Source organism: Pseudophryne corroboree, chromosome 4 (assembly GCF_028390025.1).
Source record: "Pseudophryne corroboree isolate aPseCor3 chromosome 4, aPseCor3.hap2, whole genome shotgun sequence".
In the NCBI taxonomy this organism is placed as follows: Eukaryota; Metazoa; Chordata; class Amphibia; order Anura; family Myobatrachidae; genus Pseudophryne; species Pseudophryne corroboree.
Genome location: NC_086447.1, coordinates 945,019,093 through 945,038,173, shown reverse-complemented (window position 1 = coordinate 945,038,173; position 19,081 = coordinate 945,019,093). Strand labels below are relative to the sequence as shown.

At 49.6% G+C, this 19,081-nt stretch overlaps 1 protein-coding gene across 1 annotated transcript in view; it reads right to left on the bottom strand.

The window, feature by feature from the left end:
* IARS2 (isoleucyl-tRNA synthetase 2, mitochondrial) overlaps positions 1-19,081 on the bottom strand; it is a 349,183-nt gene that overhangs the window by 177,203 nt on the left and 152,899 nt on the right. The window contains exon 12 of the mRNA XM_063919433.1: positions 3,373-3,533. Coding sequence (XP_063775503.1) covers positions 3,373-3,533 — 161 coding nt within the window. The remainder of the gene's footprint in view (positions 1-3,372; positions 3,534-19,081) is intronic.

Genomic DNA, 19,081 nt, shown 5'->3' with positions numbered 1-19,081 from the left:
CTGCAGCCACGGCATGGTCTCATGTAACCCGTGTGGGGAGACAAGCTGGAGAATCATCCCACCGCTCTGCACACAGCCTGGACACGGACCTGTGGGTACCACACAGCAGGAAGCACCACCTGCAGCCACGGCATGTTCTCATGTAACCCGTGTGGGGAGACAAGCTGGAGAATCATCCCACCGCTCTGCACACAGCCTGGACACTGACCTGTGGGTACCACAACCCAGGAAGCACCACCTGCAGCCACGGCATGGTCTCATGTAAACCGTGGGAGGAGACAAGCTGGAGAATCATCCCACCGCTCTGCACACAGCCTGGACACTGACCTGTGGGTACCACACAGCAGGAAGCACCACCTGCAGCCACGGCATGTTCTCATGTAACCCGTGTGAGGAGACAAGCTGTAGAATCATCCCACCGCTCTGCACACAGCCTGGACACGGACCTGTGGGTACCACACAGCAGGAAGCACCACCTGCAGCCACGGCATGTTCTCATGTAACCCGTGTGAGGAGACAAGCTGGAGAATCATCCCACCGCTCTGCACACAGCCTGGACACTGACCTGTGGGTACCACACAGCAGGAAGCACCACCTGCAGCCACGGCATGGTCTCATGTAACCCGTGTGAGGAGACAAGCTGGAGAATCATCCCACCGCTCTGCACACAGCCTGGACACGGACCTGTGGGTACCACACAGCAGGAAGCACCACCTGCAGCCACGGCATGTTCTCATGTAACCCGTGTGAAGAGACAAGCTGGAGAATCATCCCACCGCTCTGCACACAGCCTGGACACTGACCTGTGGGTACCACACAGCAGGAAGCACCACCTGCAGCCACGGCATGTTCTCATGTAACCCGTGTGAGGAGACAAGCTGGAGAATCATCCCACCGCTCTGCACACAGCCTGGACACGGACCTGTGGGTACCACACAGCAGGAAGCACCACCTGCAGCCACGGCATGTTCTCATGTAACCCGTGTGAAGAGACAAGCTGGAGAATCATCCCACCGCTCTGCACACAGCCTGGACACTGACCTGTGGGTACCACACAGCAGGAAGCACCACCTACAGCCACGGCATGGTCTCATGTAACCCGTATGTATGAATCTCACCACTATCTGTGTATAATCCTTCTCTCAAAGTATATCGTCTCCTCGGGCACAGTTTATAGACTGAGTCTGGTAGGAGGGGCATAGAGGGAGGAGCCAACCCCCACTCTCAAACTCTTAAAGTGCCAATGGCTCCTGGTGGACCCGTCTATATCCCATGGTACTAATGTGGACCCCAGCATACTCTAGGGCGTAAGAGAAATGCGTCTTAGACGCAAAGTAATGTAAGAGGACGCACAAGCAGCCTCTGCCAATTAAAATGATCTGCAGCATGCTTATATTCTGTATATAAAAGCGGCTCTATCTGGATCCGAAATAAAACGTTACAGTGTTTTCCAGATAAACACTGCAGCAGAGCATTTTGTATGCAGATACAGTCGCAGCGAGTGTGAATAAGCCCATCTGTCCAAGACGAGTCATCTCATCCGGGAAGCACACAGCTACACTGTAACGGAACCGCTGTTACGATACATTCAGTGCAAGTTCATCAGGCCGGCCGGCCACCCAGGGAACCTTCCATACATGCAGGTACTGGTACCACTCAACACAGCTGTGGAAGTTACAATTTGGGTTATTTTAGCACTAGACCCTTCACCATTCTGGACTCGCGCAGTCATTTCTGATAAAAAGAACAATCCAAGTTTGCTACATGAGTTTTTCCCGGAACAACATCCACATACATGTAATTATGATGAATTATAAGTGTCAGAAGAGTTATTCATTCAGGAGTGTAAAGATAATTACATATATCAATCTGTACACGAGAGGTCATCTGTTAAAGTAAGTATATATCTGAATCCATGTTTTTATATTTGTGTTACTCTGAACATTATCATTACATTACATGTATTTATATTTGTGTTACTCTGAACATTATCATTACATTACATGTATTTATATTTGTGTTACTCTGAACATTATCATTACATTACATGTATTTATATTTGTGTTACTCTGAACATTATCATTACATTACATGTATTTATATTTGTGTTACTCTGAACATTATCATTACATTACATGTATTTATATTTGTGTTACTCTGAACATTATCATTACATTACATGTATTTATATTTGGTTCTTTTGCGCCCTCGCTATCCATGTTACACTTCTATTAGTTTGGGGGTTGGCAGTTCCCCGTATGCTGCATAAGGACAGTATCCACCCCCATAGATATATGGCGCCTCTCCTTGTGTGTTTGTTGTCTGGATCTGACTGACCCTGGCCTTCATTCCGGTTTCCAGTTTTCAGCCCTGTCTGTTCCTTGGCATACGTTGAATATTCCTGAGGATTCAGCATTTTCTTTGGTCCCAGGTGATCCGCCCATGTTCCTGGCACAGGTTACTGTCTCTGGATTCTCTCGTCGTGTGACTATTCCTCCTGCATGGCGGGGACCTGCGTCCGTAGCTCTAGTGCACGGGTGCAGAGCTACATGAGAGAGGATGGACGATAACATAGCAGTCGCTGACCTGATTGCGTGTTTGCCACGATCCGGCACACGTTCAGCGCGGCTTCAATGCCTGATCTCATTCTCCCTGTACAGCACCATGATCAGACGCACGGCAGATCACCAGGTCTCTGTTCCTGCTTTCTCTGCCGACAACGCATATCCTCCCCCGGGAGCAGCTGTGGGACATAACCAACATTTACCGGTGGGGCAGATGTATTAAGCCTGGAGAGGGGAAAAAACAGTGATAAGTGCAAGGTGATAACGTACCAGCCAATCAGCTCCTGTTAATTTTCAATCCATAATAATTGGCTGGTGCATTATCACTGTGCGCTTATCACTTCTTTATCCCCTCTCTTGGTTAATACAATTGCCCACCGGTCTCCCCATATCTTTTCCCCTTCATCCTTGGGGGACCTGGAAGATACCAGAGATGTCCAACACAGTGGACTTGTGGCCAGAACTGGAGTTTGTGATAACAAACGTGTCCGAAGCATCTGGCGGAAGGTTGCACAGAAGACCAGGAGCCCAGTACTGGCGAGGGGCAAAACCACAACCTAAACAACGTCTCCCTGCCTCCTACCATCTCACCACGCACTCTGGAGCACGAACTGGCGTCTAATAGGATGAAGGGAAGCCATGAAATGTTATATAACATGTAGTAAAAGGGAGGAAGAAAGTACATGTGATTGTTCATGCCTGGCACTGTCCAATGGCGGACTGCACGAGTGACAAGCTACCGCTCAGCATGAACAATCCCTGAGGATGAGGTCACCAGTCACTCACCAGTCCCCCACCCCGGACATACCTGCTGAGCAGCGGCTCCCGTGTCTCCTTATGATAAAATACAGGAATGGGGACCCCCCAGCTCCGCTGTCTGGATATACACCAGTACGTCCGGCGGGCCAGCATTTCAAGCATCCGGCTGGCAGCTGACGCAGGGACAAACTTTACTTTCTTTAAAGTTTCCTGAAGCAGAGAGAGAAAGGAAGACTTACATAACTTAATGTCAGAAGTCAGGTGCATACACCTGAACACAAGGAGAACATCTCTCCCATATAATTACACACAGCAGCATAGTACAGGTCTCTAGTAAACACACAGCCACAGCCACTTGGGTGAGCGCAAGGGCGACATTTATGAAAACGGACACAATTAATGGGGCATAAAAGGGGCTGTAATCAAGGACAACCAATCCGTGGCTTCATCTTCTATATTATAGCTGGGAACACACTGGAGCGACGGCCATTCGATCTGACTTCAGCCCAGATTCTGTGTACATCCCGGAATGACATTAATGAAGGACGAGGTGACCATATTCCGTCCTTCATTAGCGTAAAGCCGTAAACAAGGTCGCTAGCGATATATGTGTGTGTGTGTGTGTGTGTGTGTGTGTGTGTGTGTGTGTGTGTGTGTGTGTGTGTGTGTGTGTGTGTGTGTGTAACACATCAAACCTAGCGTCCGTCACATTCTAGCGCACAAAACCACCCGGACACACTGAGCGATGAAGACGAGTTGTCATGACGAAATTTTAAATTGGGCCAATATCGCACCAGTGCGTACCACGCTTAAGTTAGAAATACGATTGGCTGAACTTTAAGTGGTATATTTACTAAACGTTGATTTTCATTTATTTTAAATCAATTTGGGAGGGCTAAATCGATGTTGTACTTCCAGGGCTAAAAAGGAGAGTTATGGTAGACTTACCATGGTTAACTCTCTTTCTGTGCGGTACACTGGGTTCCACAGGGAAAACATCAGTGTGTAGAGCGGGATCTTGATCCAGAGGCACCTTCAGGGAAAGCTTTGACTGTCCCAGGATACATTGGGGCCTCCTCTATAACCCCGCCTCCAGGCACTGAGAGCTCAGTTTCATTAACCAGTCCAGTATAGGAGCAGGTAAAAGACGGTAGATGTTAGTCACACAGAAACACAATCTCACAACAGGAGAGGGTACCAGCGGCTAATGCCACACAAACCCAAAGAAGCTAGGTGCGTCAGGGTGGGCGCCCTGTGGAACCCAGCGTACCTCGCAGAAAGAGTGTTAACCATGGTAAGTCTACCAGAAATCTCCTTTTCTGCAGCGGAGTACACTGTGTTCCAAAACATTGGGAATGTCCTAAAGCAGTTCCACAAGGGAGGGGACGCGCTCTAGCGGGCAAGAGAATCCGGCATCCAAAAGGAAGCATCCTGGGAGGCGGAAGCATCAAAGGCATAGAACCTAATGAACATGTTCATAGTGGACCACGTAGCCGTCTTGCACAATTGTTCTGGGGACGCGCCACGGTGGGCCGCCTAAGAAGGTCCAACATGCCAAGTAGAATGGGCTTTAACTGCAGCAAGAGCTGGGAGTCCAGCCTGTACATAGGCTTGTGCAATCTCCATTCTAATTCATCTGGCCAAAGTTTGCTTATTCGCACGCCAGCCACGTTTGTGAAAACCAAACATCACAAAAGAGAGAATCTGACCTCCTGATAGAGGCAGTCCTTTCCACATAAATATGGAAAGCCCGTACCACATTCAAAGAACATTCTTTGGGAGACAAAACCGAAAAGACAAGGGCCGGAACCACAATCTCTTGGTTAAGGTGAAAACATGACACCACCTTAGGCAAATATCCGGGACGAGTTCGTAGAACTGCCCGGTCCTGGTGGAACATGAGAAAGGGTGGACGACAGGACAAAGCATCTAAGTTCGACACCCGTCTTGCAGAGGCAATGGCCAGCAATAACAGGACCTAGGCCGTGAGCTATTGAAGGTCCACCGATTCAAGAGGTTCAAATGGAGACTGTTGCAGGGCATTCAGAACAACAGACAAATTCCATGGAGCCACAGGAGGAACATAGGGAGGCTGAATCCGTATAACGCCCTGAATCAACGTCTGTACATCAGGTATAGATGCAATTTTTCTCTGAAACCAAACCAATAAGGCAGATATATGAACCTTGAGGGAGGTCAGACGAAGACCTAAGTCCAGTCCTCTTTGCAGAAAAGCCAGTATTCTGGAAGGTCTGAATCTATGGACATCGTAATTCACGTCTGGTAGACCCTACCAGTCCACTAGGAGTTGAAAGACTTCTGGATGAAGACTCCACTCTCTGGCGTGTACGTCCTGATGACTAAGGTAGTCCTCTTCCCAGTTCAGGACACCCGGGATGAACACTGCTGATATACTTGGCAGATGGCGTTCTGCCCAACAAAGGATTTTTGACACTTCCTTCATAGCCATGCGGCTTCAAGTGCTGCCTTGATGGTTTATGTATGCCACTGTTGTGGCGTTGTCAGACCGTACCTGAAACGGTCTGTTCCGTGCCAGAAGCAGGTCAAGTGATAATGCACTGAATACGGCCCTCAGCTCTAGGATGTTTATTGGAAGGAGCGATTCTTCCTTGTTCAACCGACCCTGAAAAGAGTGGTGCTCCAACACCGCTCCCCATCCCCTCAGACTGGCATCCGTCGTCAGGAGGACCCAGTCGGGAATCCAGAAGGGACGGCCCCTGCTCAATTGCTGGTCCTGGAGCCACCAGGTCAGTGAAAAAACGAACCTCCGGAGTCAACAAGATCATTTGGGATCTGATCCGATGAGGCAGGCCGTCCCACTTGGCAAGAATTAATCGTTGCAGAGGGCAGGAATGAAATTGAGCGTACTCCACCATGTTGAATGTTGACACCATCAGGCCAAGTACCTGCATCGCCAAGTGAATCAACACTCTGGAGTGACGGATGAAGTGTCTTATCCTGTCCTGGATTTTAAGGACCTTGTCTGGAGACAGGAATAGTCTCTGACTGTGTGTGTCCAGAAGTGCCCCTAGGTGCATCATGCTCTGAGCTGGGACCAGCGAGGACTTCTTCCAATTGATCAGCCATCCATGGGCTTTTAAGCAACTCACCATCAATTGTAGATGACTGAGGAGGACATCATGGGAACTCGCCAGAATCAGCAGGTCGTCCAAGTACGGCAGAATTCTAACTCCCTGGCGACGGAGGTACGCCATTATCACGGCCATAACCTTGGTGAAGATCCGAGGAGCCGTGGCCAATCCGAACGACAGAGCCTGGAATTGGTAGTGACTGTCGCCAATAGCAAACTGCAGGAACTGCTGTGCGATATGGCAATAGGAATAAGCAGATGTATATCCAGGGATACCATGTAATCTCCGGGTTCCATCGCCAGCACAACAGAGCGCAATGTTTCCATACGAAACTTGGCTACCCTCACAAATTTGACCAGTGACTTGAGGTTGAGTATAGGCCAAAAAGACCCATTGGTTTCTGCACTACAAACAGGGTCGAATAATAGCCTCTGCCACGCTGGGACTGAGGTACCGGCACAACCACTCCTGTACTCAGGAAGGAACCTACCACCATTTGTAGAGCCTGTGCCTTCAACGGATCCGAAAGGAATACCATAGTGCAGAACTGGTGAGTGGGACGTCTCTTGAAGGAGACAGCATACCCGTGAGAGACCATGTCCAGTACCCAAGCATCTGAAGTGGTCTTTAACCAGATTTGGGCGAGCTGTAGAAGTCGGCCTCCCACCATGAGGTTCCCCAGTGGGAGGCCCGCACCATCATGCAGCAGGCTTGTCTTGTTTTGAAGTAGGCTGACGGGCTGTCCAGGACTGTTTCGTCTTGGGCTTGGTGGTCTTGGGAGAACGAGATTGTCTGGGTAAGCTTGACTTTTGGCTATCCCTTGAGGTCAAAAGGAACGAAAAGTGGTACCTTTTGCCTTCTGCGTAGAAGGATTAGTAGGAGGAAGAAAAGCAGTCTTAGCAGCTGCTAATTCAGACACTATTGTATTCAGGTCCTCTCCAAATAAAATGTCCCCAGTGAAGGGGAGTACCTCACAGGTCTTCTTGGAGTCCAAATCTACTTTCAACGACCTTAACCACAGTATGCGGCGAGCCAGGACAGACGTGGATGACTCTTTGGCTGCCAGTACCCCCGCCTCAGACGGCTCCTGAATGTAATAGGCGGCGGTGCATATGTGAGACAGGTATTGTCTGGCCTTGTCAGAAATATCCTCGGGCAGCTCATCCTCTAACGCCTGAACTCACGCCTCAATACCCTTTTCGGCCCAAGAGGCAGCTATGGTGGGCCTATGAATGGCCCCTGCGAGGGAATATATAGACTTCAGGCATCCCTCCACAAGCTAATCTGTTGGTTCCTTCAGGGAGGTGACAGTGGTGACAGGCAGAGTAGACAACACCACGAGACGGGTGACTTGTGAATCCACCAGCGGTGGGTTTTCAATTTACCATATAACTCTACAGGGAGAGGATAGAGAGCAAAAGATCGTTTAGGGAGCGGGAATTTCTTACCTGGGGTAGATCAGGGTACCTTCCGGATGTCCACGAGATGATCAGAATGAGGTAATACAGTTTTAACCACCTTCTGTTGTTTAAACATATCGGTTGTCTTGGGCACTGTAGTGGAATCCTCATCCTCAGTGATTTGAAGGATCTGCTTAATAGCATCCAGTAGGGCAGGGACATCTACCTGTGAGGTAGAATCCTCGTCAGTAACACATGATTCAGAGTCTGACAGGACAGTCTGCTCCCCCTCCTCATCAGATGAAACATCAGAGAGGTTAGTGGATTGTGAGGCAGAAGCAGCTGCTTAGATGACCCAGAGACACGGGAGTGACCTGGGGTCGATTTCCGTCTAACCAAAGACTGATTTAATTGTTGCAGCTGGGAAGACAAACTTTACGCCCAAGGAACAACTTGTGGCAGCAGTGGCACCGGAGGTCCCATAGGAAGGGCTAAACGGTCCACCAGAGTCCCCAGAAGGGTGGTGAACATAGCCCAGGGTGGCTCCATTGTAGTTACAGGAGCTGCAGGCCGACTGGGAGGTGTATGGCATTTAGTACACCGTGAGTGTACGCCGTGAGTGCTGCCAACTGCTATAGTATATATATATATATATATATATATATATATATATATATATATATATATATATACACACACACACACATATATACACACACATACAAAAAACACGGTGCGTCCTAGACCGGAGGTGTATATCAAAATACTCTACAATATATTCTGTAATAAGACATGTAGAATACTCAGTGTCTGTAAAGTGTCAGCGCTGTGGACAGGCGGCTTTACAGGGGAGACCTTGCCCTGCAATCCCAGAGACCAGTAGCAGCTACAGTATGCTTAGAAGATGGCGTCTCTGTCAGGAACTGTGTGTTAAGGAGCACCAGAGCGAGAAATTTGCAAGGAGATGGCGCCCTGGGCTGGGGGAGGGGCTACGGGTCAAGCATCGGCTCCCCTATGCTGGCCCTCACCGCCGGTACTACGGAGCCTTACCAATAGGAGCGTTCGTACACCCGACCTGTACTCCTATGCCCTGGTGGATATAGTGGGGTCCGTGCTCGGTGACCGTGTCCACGCCAGCGTCGCAGCCAGTCTCCCTAGACTGCGACCAGGACCGCGATTTAGTGGTGGGTTCCACCTACATCCTCCCTTCGTAGCAGCCACGCGAACCAGAAGAGCATCTGCGAACGTGTGCCTAGAGTAAGAGCGTCTCCGCAGCAAGTACCTAGGATCTGAGCCGAGGGAGTATGCGATGCCGCTTGGGAGGTGACGGAGACGCAGCACAGAATGTCACCATGACATATCAGTACTGCGGCCCGTGAAGTCTTCTTAGCTTTTTCAGGGCTGCGCATTGGAGCTCGCCTGTCATGTGACCTGCTGCCTGCAGGCACCACTCGAAACTGGAGGTGGGGTTATAGAGGAGGCCCCAATGCATCCTGGGACAGTCAAAGCTTTACCTGATGGTGCCTCTGGACCAAGATCCCGCTCTACACCCCAATGTTTTCCCTGTGGAACACAGTGTTCCCCGCTGCAGAAACACAAATTTACTGATATCTAAAAACTAACTTTGGTAAATAAACCCCTAACAGTATACACAAGTGACAATGTGACAGATATACACAGATGTAGTGTCTAGCACAGCAGCCACCCTCTAGTGTACACGGCATAGGTAAAAAAGCCAATAGTGACATGTAACCATGGCAGCACTTGGTGCAGGCAGCCATTTTGTTGTACATTAGTATGCAGTATCTGCTGCCAAGGCACTGCCTAATAATTCTAAGGCCTGACAAATATTCCCAGGTACTTGTTCCTAGTAAATGGTCAGCGTCCATACTCATCAATATTAGTTCAGTACACAAAATGGCTGCCTTGTTATATGAAGATAACATATACAGTGTCACACGGCGGGCTCTTACCGCTGCGGGTCCCGGGATACGTCCTCTGCCGGTGCGGCTGCCTGCAGCACTCTGTGACTGCATGGGGACGCAGCTGGGTCGGCGGAAGGAGGCTTCCGGAGGATAGAGGGAGGACCTAGTGGCCTGCAGTTTTCTGGCGTGTCTGCAGTGCTGGGAGCAGCCATGTTGGAGACCAAGGGCATCACCAATGTGCGTGATGGGCGAGTGTCAGACAATCCTGTTTTCCTGCTGCCTATAAATAGTCTGGGATTATAGCATTCTGTGCCAGTGCTTTGTTGTGGTTACTCTGTGCCTTAGCTCTGTGCTCCCGCAATTTGTTCTGTGCGTCTCTTGTTAATTGGTCCCGTAAGGCTCTCAGAGTTCTCAGCCGGCTCTCGCTGCACAATGCTCTCTAGCTCTCCACTGCGCGGTCACGGTCAACCGCTCTCCCACCGGTGCCTTCGGATTCCGCAGGTTTCTCGCGGTGGTTCGCCAGCTTCAGCCTGTGCTCTTCATTCCCGTCTTCGCATCATCCTGCAACCAGTATTCACTGTCCTTCATTCACATCTTCGCATCATCCTACAACCAGTCTTCAGTTCTTCATTCACGTCTTCGCATCATCCTGCAACCAGTATTCACAGTTCTTCATTCACATCTTCGCATCATCCAGCAACCAGTCTTCACTGTTCTTCGTTCACGTCCTCGCATTATCCAGCAACCAGTCTTCACAGTTCCACATTCACGTCCTCGCATCATCCGGCTAACAGTCTTCACAGTTCTTCAGTCTCGTCTTTATATCAACCTAAGTATATTCCTCACAGTTCTTCAATCTCGGCCTCGTATCATTCAGTCACTTCATTCCCTGCAATTTCCCGATCCTGAACTAATTAGTCTCAGTCTTCCTACAGTCTCATTCTGATCTGTTATCCTTAAAAAATATATGAAAAGGAATTATCATCGTCCTCCTTGTTTCCAGCACTCAGGGGCATCTGCTTCTTCGGTTGGTCAGAGACCAACGGAGCCACAACACAGCCTGTTCTGACAGTAAGCACTGGCCACATGGATCTGACGGGCGACAAGGCCTCCGGAGGCGAAGCTACGGCCCACATTCTCTCACGCCTGGAGATTCAGTAGCCCACTCAATCGCAAAATTATGCAATTCATGCAGACCATGTCAGACCGGTTAGAGGCTCTTCACGCGGCCATTAGGGCCCCACAGTCCCCGGCTCCGGTAGTCTCTTCCTCTGCAGTAGTTCCTCCAGCGACAGTCTCAACATCATGACTGCCGCTACTTCCACCTAGCAAGTTTGATGGCTCGCCGAAACTTTGTAGGGGATTCCTTAACCAGTGCGAAATCCAGTTTGAGCTTCAGTCGGCAAATTTCCCATTGGCCCGCACAAAGATCATATATATTATTTCTCTCCTCACTGGTCAAGCATTGGAGTGGGCATCTCCACTTTGGGAGAGAGGGGACCCAATCCTCTCCAATTATGCTGAATTTGTTTCTTCATTCAGGAAGATCTTCGACGAGCCGGGCCGAACCACCTCAGCGTCCCTTGACATCCTTCGCCTTCGGCAGGGCTCGCGTCCTGTCAGTTAGTATGTGATCCAGTTCCGTACTTTGTTTTCTGAGTTGTATTGGAATGAGGAGGCCTTAAAACGCTGCCTTTTGGAACGCCCTTTCTGACAGGATTAAGGATGACTTGACGGTTCGGGATGTGCCCACGAAATTGGATGAACTGATTTCTACTTGTAACAAACTGGACTTGCGGTATAGGGAATGCTGTCTGGAGAAATTTAAGTTCGAACGACCAAGTCTAAGTTTCCAGTTAAGACCTCGGCAAGATCCCTCTTCGTCTCCACCTGCTCCAGAAACTGAAGAGCTGATGCAAATCGGTCGCTCTCGGCTTTTGGAAGAAAAGAGTTCTCGTCGCTGTCAGGGGAACCTCTATATGTATTGCGGCTCTTCAGATCAGTTTGTGAAGTCCTGCAAGCTCCGTCCGGAAAACTCCCACTCCTAGCTTACTCCAGAGAGGTTAAGCTAGGAATTACTTTAGAGTCACGTACTGGAAAGGAGCCAACTTTGCCCATTTATTTGGAAGTTCCATCTTCTGTCTTCTTTGTCTCAGCTTTATTAGACTCCGGGGCAGCTGGGAACTTCATTTCTTCCGCCATCTGTGCCCTTGGAACAGGCAGTTTCTGTTACGGCGGTGGATGGGAGTTGAATCCCTGAAGGCATAATCACCTTTCAACCTACTTATCTTAGAATGAAAGTGGGCGTATTACACTCCGAAAATATATCTCCTTTCTCACGATTCCCAAAGCCTCTGATGACGTGATTCTCAGATTTCCTTGGTTACAAAAAATAAGATTTTACTCACCGGTAAATCTATTTCTCGTAGTCCGTAGTGGATGCTGGGGACTCCATAAGGACCATGGGGAATAGCGGCTCCGCAGGAGACTGGGCACAACTAAAGAAAGCTTTTAGGTCACCTGGTGTGCACTGGCTCCTCCCACTATGACCCTCCTCCAGACCTCAGTTAGGACACTGTGCCCGGACGAGCTGACATAATAAGGAAGGATTTTGAATCCCGGGTAAGACTCATACCAGCCACACCAATCACACCGTATAACTCGTGATACTATACCCAGTTTAACAGTATGAAAACAACTGAGCCTCTCAACAGATGGCTCAACAATAACCCTTTAGTTAAACAATAACTATATACAAGTATTGCAGACAATCCGCACTTGGGACGGGCGCCCAGCATCCACTACGGACTACGAGAAATAGAATTACCGGTGAGTAAAATCTTATTTTCTCTGACGTCCTAGTGGATGCTGGGAACTCCGTAAGGACCATGGGGATTATACCAAAGCTCCCAAACGAGCGGGAGAGTGCGGGTGACTCTGCAGCACCGAATGAGAGAACTCCAGGTCCTCCTCAGCCAGGGTATCAAATTTGTAGAATTTTGCAAACGTGTTTGCCCCTGACCAAGTAGCAGCTCGGCAAAGTTGTAAAGCCGAGACCCCTCGGGCAGCCGCCCAAGATGAGCCCACTTTCCTTGTGGAATAGGCTTTTACAGATTTAGGCTGCGGTAGTCCTACCGCAGAATGCGCCAGCTGAATAGTGCTACAAATCCAGCGAGCAATAGTCTGCTTAGAAGCAGGAGCACCCAGTTTGTTGGGTGCCTACAGGATAAACAGCGAGTCAGTTTTCCTGACTCTAGCCGTCCTGGAAACATAAATTTTCAAGGCCCTGACTACGTCCAGTAACTTGGAATCCTCCAAGTCCCTAGTAGCCGCAGGCACCACAATAGTGAAAAGCTGATACCACCTTAGGGAGAAACTGAGGACGAGTCCTCAATTCCGCCCTATCCATATGGAAAATCAGATAAGGGCTTTTACATGACAAAGCCGCCAATTCTGACACACGCCTGGCCGAAGCCAAGGCCAACAACATGACCACTTTCCACGTGAGATATTTTAGATCCACGGTTTTAAGTGGCTCAAACCAATGTGATTTTAAGAAACTCAACACCACGTTGAGATCCCAAGGTGCCACTGGAGGCACAACCGGGGGCTGAATATGCAGCACTCCTTTCACAAACGTCTGAACTTCAGGTAGTGAAGCTAGTTCTTTCTGGAAGAAAATCGACAGAGCCGAGATCTGTACCTTAATGGAGCCTAATTTCAGGCCCATAGTCACTCTTGCTTGTAGGAAATGCAGAAATCGACCTAGTTGAAATTACTCTGTTGGGGCCTTTTTGGCCTCACACCAAGCAACATATTTCCGCCATATGCGGTGATAATGCTTTGCAGTTACATCTTTCCTGGCTTTAATCAGCGTAGGAATGACTTCCTCCGGAATGCCCTTTTCCTTCAGGATCCGGCGTTCAACCGCCATGCCGTCAAACGCAGCCGCGGTAAGTCTTGGAACAGACAGGGCCCCTGCTGCAGCAGGTCCTGTCTGAGCGGCAGAGGCCATGGGTCCTCTGAGATCATCTCTTGAAGTTCCAGGTACCAAGCTCGTCTTGGCCAATCCGGAACCACGAGTATTGTTCTTACTCCTCGTTTTCTTATTATTCTCAGTACCCTTGGTATGAGAGGCAGAGGAGGGAACACATAAACTGACTGGTACACCCACGGTGTCACTAGAGCGTCCACAGCTATCGCCTGAGGGTCCCTTGACCTGGCGCAATATCTCTCTAGTTTTTTGTTTAGGCGGGACGCCATCATGTCCACCTGTGGTCGTTCCCATCGATTTACAATCAGCGTGAAGACTTCTGGATGAAGTCCCCACTCTCCCGGGAGGAGGTCGTGCCTGCTGAGAAAGTCTGCTTCCCAGTTGTCCACTCCCAGAATGAACACTGCTGACAGTGCTAGTACGTGATTTTCCGCCCATCGGAGAATCCTTGTGGCTTCTGCCATTGCCATCCTGCTTCTTGTGCCGCCCTGTCGATTTACATGGGCGACTGCCGTGATGTTGTCTGACTGGATCAGTACCGGCTGGTATAGAAGCAGGGATTTTGCCTGACTTAGGGCATTGTAAATGGCCCTTAGTTCCAGAATATTTATGTGTAGGGAAGTCTCCTGACTCGACCATAGTCCTTGGAAGTTTCTTCCCTGTGTGACTGCCCCCCAGCCTCGAAGGCTGGCATCCGTGGTCACCAGGACCCAGTCCTGTATGCCGAATCTGCGGCCCTCTAGAAGATGAGCACTCTGCAGCCACCACAGCAGAGACACCCTGGTTCTTGGAGACAGGGTTATTAGGCGATGCATCTGAAGATGCGATCCGGACCATTGGTCCAACAGGTCCCACTGAAAGATTCCGGCATGGAACCTGCCGAAAGGAATTGCTTCGTAAGAAGCCACCATCTTTCCCAGGACCCGCGTGCAGTGATGCACCGATACCTGTTTTGGTTTCAGGAGGTCTCTGACTAGAGATGACAGCTCCTTGGCTTTCTCCTCCGGGAGAAACACTTTTTTCTGGACTGTATCCAGAATCATACCCAGGAACAGTAGACGTGTCGTCGGAACCAGCTGTGATTTTGGAATATTCAGAATCCAACCGTGCTGGTGTAGCACCTCCTGAGATAGTGCTACTCCCACCAATAACTGCTTCTTGGACCTCGCCTTTATTAGGAGATCGTCCAAGTACGGGATAATTAAAACTCCCTTTCTTCGAAGGAGTATCATCATTTCCGCCATTACCTTGGTAAACACCCTCGGTGCCGTGGAGAGTCCAAACGGCAGCGTCTGGAATTGGTAATGGCAATCCTGTACCACAAATCTGAGGTACTCCTGGTGAGGATAGTAAATGGGGACATGCAGGTAAGCATCCTTGATGTCCAGGGATACCATGTAATCCCCCTCGTCCAGGCTTGCAATAACCGCCCTGAGCGATTCCATCTTGAACTTGAATTTTTTTATGTATGTGTTCAAGGATTTCAATTTTAAAATGGGTCTCACCGAACCATCCGGTTTCGGTACCACAAACAGTGTGGAATAGTAACCCCGTCCTTGTTGAAGTAGGGGCACCTTGATTATCACCTGCTGGGAATACAGCTTGTGAATTGCCGCTAGCACAGCCTCCCTGTCTGAAGGAGTAATCGGCAAGGCAGATTTTAGGAACCGGTGGGGTGGAGACGCCTCGAATTCCAGTTTGTACCCTTGAGATACTATTTGCAGGATCCAGGGATCCACCTGTGAGCGAGCCCACTGATCGCTGAAATATTTGAGGTGGCCCCCCACCGTACCTGGCTCCGCCTGTGGAGCCCCACCGTCATGCGGCGGACTTGGAAGAAGCGGGGGAGGACTTTTGCTCCTGGGAACCTGCTGTTTGTTGCAGCCTTTTTCCCCTACCTCTGCCTCTGGACAGAAAGGACCCGCCTTTTCCACGCCTGTTTTTCTGAGTCCGAAAGGACTGTACCTGATAAAACGGCGCCTTTTTAGGCTGTGAGGGAACATGGGGTAAAAATGATGACTTCCCAGCAGTTGCTGTGGAAACTAGGTCCGAGAGACCATCCCCAAATAATTCCTCACCCTTATAAGGCAAAACTTCCATGTGCCTTTTTGAATCTGCATCCCCTGTCCACTGGCGAGTCCATAAACCTCTCCTAGCAGAAATGGACAATGCACTTATTTTAGATGCCAGCCGGCAGATCTCCCTCTGTGCATCTCTCATGTATAAGACTGAGTCTTTTATATGCTCTATGGTTAGCAGAATAGTGTCCCTGTCTAGGGTGTCAATATTTTCTGACAGGGAATCTGACCACGCAGCGGCAGCACTGCACATCCAAGCTGACGCAATTGCTGGTCTGAGTATAATGCCTGAGTGTGTATATACAAACTTCAGGATCGCCTCCTGCTTTCTATCAGCAGGTTCCTTGAGGGCGGCCGTATCCGGAGACGGAAGTGCCACCTTTTTAGACAAACGTGTGAGCGCTTTATCCACCCTAGGGGGTGTCTCCCAACGTGACCTATCCTCTGGCGGGAAAGGGAACGCCATTAGTAACTTCTTAGAGATTACCAATCTTTTATCAGGAAAAGCCCACGCTTCTTCACACACTTCATTTAATTCTTCTGATGGGGAAAAACTACGGGTAGTTTTTTCTCCCCAAACATAATACCCTTTTTAGTGGTACCTGGGTTTATATCAGAAATTTGTAACACCTCTTTCATTGCTTCAATCATGCAACGAATGGCCTTAGTGGACATTAGACTAGACTCATCGTCGTCGACACTGGTGTCAGTATCCGTGTCGACATCCGCATCTGCCATCTGAGGTAGCGGGCGTTTTAGAGCCCCCGATGGCCTTTGAGACGCCTGGACAGGCACGAGCTGAGAAGCCGGCTGTCCCGCATTTGGCATGTCGTCAAATTTTTTGTGTAAGGAGTCGACACGTGCACGCAATTCCTTCCATAAGTCCATCCACTCAGGTGTCTGCCCCGCAGGGGGTGACATCCCTTCTATAGGCAGCTGCTCCGCCTCCACATCATTATCCTCATCAAACATGTCGACACAGCCGTACCGACACACCGCACACACACAAGGAATGCTCCGAATGAGGACAGGACACACAAAAGCCCTTTGGGGAGACAGAGTGAGAGTATGCCAGCACACACCAGAGCGCTATATAATGCAGGGACTAACTGAATTATGTCCCCTATAGCTGCTGTTATATATACTGCGCCTAAATTTAGTGCCCCCCCTCTCTTTTTTACCCTTTTCTGTAGTGTAGACTGCAGGGGAGAGCCAGGGAGCTTCCTTCCAGCGGAGCTGTGAGGGAGAAATGGCGCCAGTGTGCTGAAGGAGATAGCTCCGCCCCTTTTTCGCTGACTATTCTCTCGCTTTTTTATGGATTCTGGCAGGGGTAATTATCATCTATATAGCCTCTGGGGCTATATATTGTGGTATTTTTGCCAGCCAAGGTGTTTTTATTGCTGCTCAGGGCGCCCCCCCCCTAGCGCCCTGCACCCTCAGTGACCGGAGTGTGAAGTGTGCATGAGGAGCAATGGCGCACAGCTGCAGTGCTGTGCGCTACCTTGGTGAAGACTGATGTCTTCTGCCGCCGATTTTCCGGACCTCTTCTTACTTCTGGCTCTGTAAGGGGGACGGCGGCGCGGCTCCGGGACCGAACACCAAGGCCAGTTCCATGCGGTCGATCCCTCTGGAGCTAATGGTGTCCAGTAGCCTAAGAAGCCCAAGCTAGCTGCAAGCAGGTAGGTTCGCTTCTTCTCCCCTTAGTCCCTCGCTGCAGTGAGCCTGTTGCCAGCAGGTCTCACTGTAAAATAAAAAACCTAATTATATACTTTCTTTTTAGAAGCTCAGGAGAGCCCCTAGTGTGCATCCAGCTCAGCCGGGCACAAAATCTAACTGAGGCTTGGAGGAGGGTTATAGTGGGAGGAGCCAGTGCACACCAGGTGACCTAAAAGCTTTCTTTAGTTGTGCCCAGTCTCCTGCGGAGCCGCTATTCCCCATGGTCCTTTCGGAGTTCCCAGCATCCACTAGGACGTCAGAGAAACATAGGTGGTCATTCAGAGTTGATCGCACGTAGCAACTTCTTGCTGCTCGTGCGATCAACTTGACGCCACCTATGAGGGAGTGTATTTTAGCACAGCAGGGCTGCAATCGCTTGTGCAGCTCTGCTATGTTAAAAAAGATTCCTGCAAAACAAGACCAGGGTCAGACCTACTTACCCTGTGCGACGGTTCCAGCGACGAAGGTTCCAGGATTGACGTCAGACATCTGCCCTCCAAACGCCTGGACACACCTGCGTTTGGATCTCCACGCCCGGAAAACGGTGAGTAGATACCCCGGAACGCCTCCCCACTGTCAATCTTCTTGCGATAGCGCTAGCAATCACTTTCTTCTTTCGGGCGACGATGCGCGTGCGCATTGCGGTCGTCATGCATGCGCATTTACGACCCGTTCACACTGCAGTGAAGAACCGCTGCGTGCGAATGGGTCGGAATTACCCCCCTAATCCAAAACTCTGTGGGCGAACTATGGAGATCCAATCCTGGGGAGAATCTTGCACCAATGCTTGTTTGGCCTCAGTTAAACCTCTTAGTTCAGTTCATGTCTCCGAATTACCCCCAGATTACCAGTCTTACCTAGACGTCTTCAGTAAGCAAGGGGCAGATTCTTTACCACCTCACTGTGAATGGGATTGCCCGATTGATTTGGTGCCGGGTAGGACTCCTCCTAGAGGTCGAATTTACCCGTTATCTATCCCTGACACTCAGGCTATGGCTGACTACATACAAGAGAATTTGTCCAAAGGCTTTATTAGACCATCATCATCTCCTGCAGCGGCCGGATTCTTTTTTGTCAAGAAAAAAAGATGGAGGCCTGCGACCATGCATTGATTACCGCGGACTCAATGAGATCACTATCAAAAATTGGTATCCACTCCCGTTGATCCCTGAACTGTTCGATAGAGTGAAGGGGGCCACAGTTTTTAATAAACTTGATCTTCGAGGCGCTTATAACTTGATTAGAATCCGTGCAGGGGATGAATGGAAAACGGCCTTTAATACTCGGGATGGGCATTACGAGTATCTCGTAATGCCGTTTGGTCTCTGTAATGCTCCAGCGGTTTTCCAAAGTTATGTGAATTAACTTTTTCGAGATCTTCTCTATACATGCTTGGTGGTATACTTAGATGATATCCTAATATTCTCCAAAAATCTAAAGTCCCATCGTCTCCAAGTCAAGGAAGTGTTAACTCGTCCGAGGAAGAATCGGTTATACTGTAAATTGTACCTTCGAGGTAGCACCCATTCCAT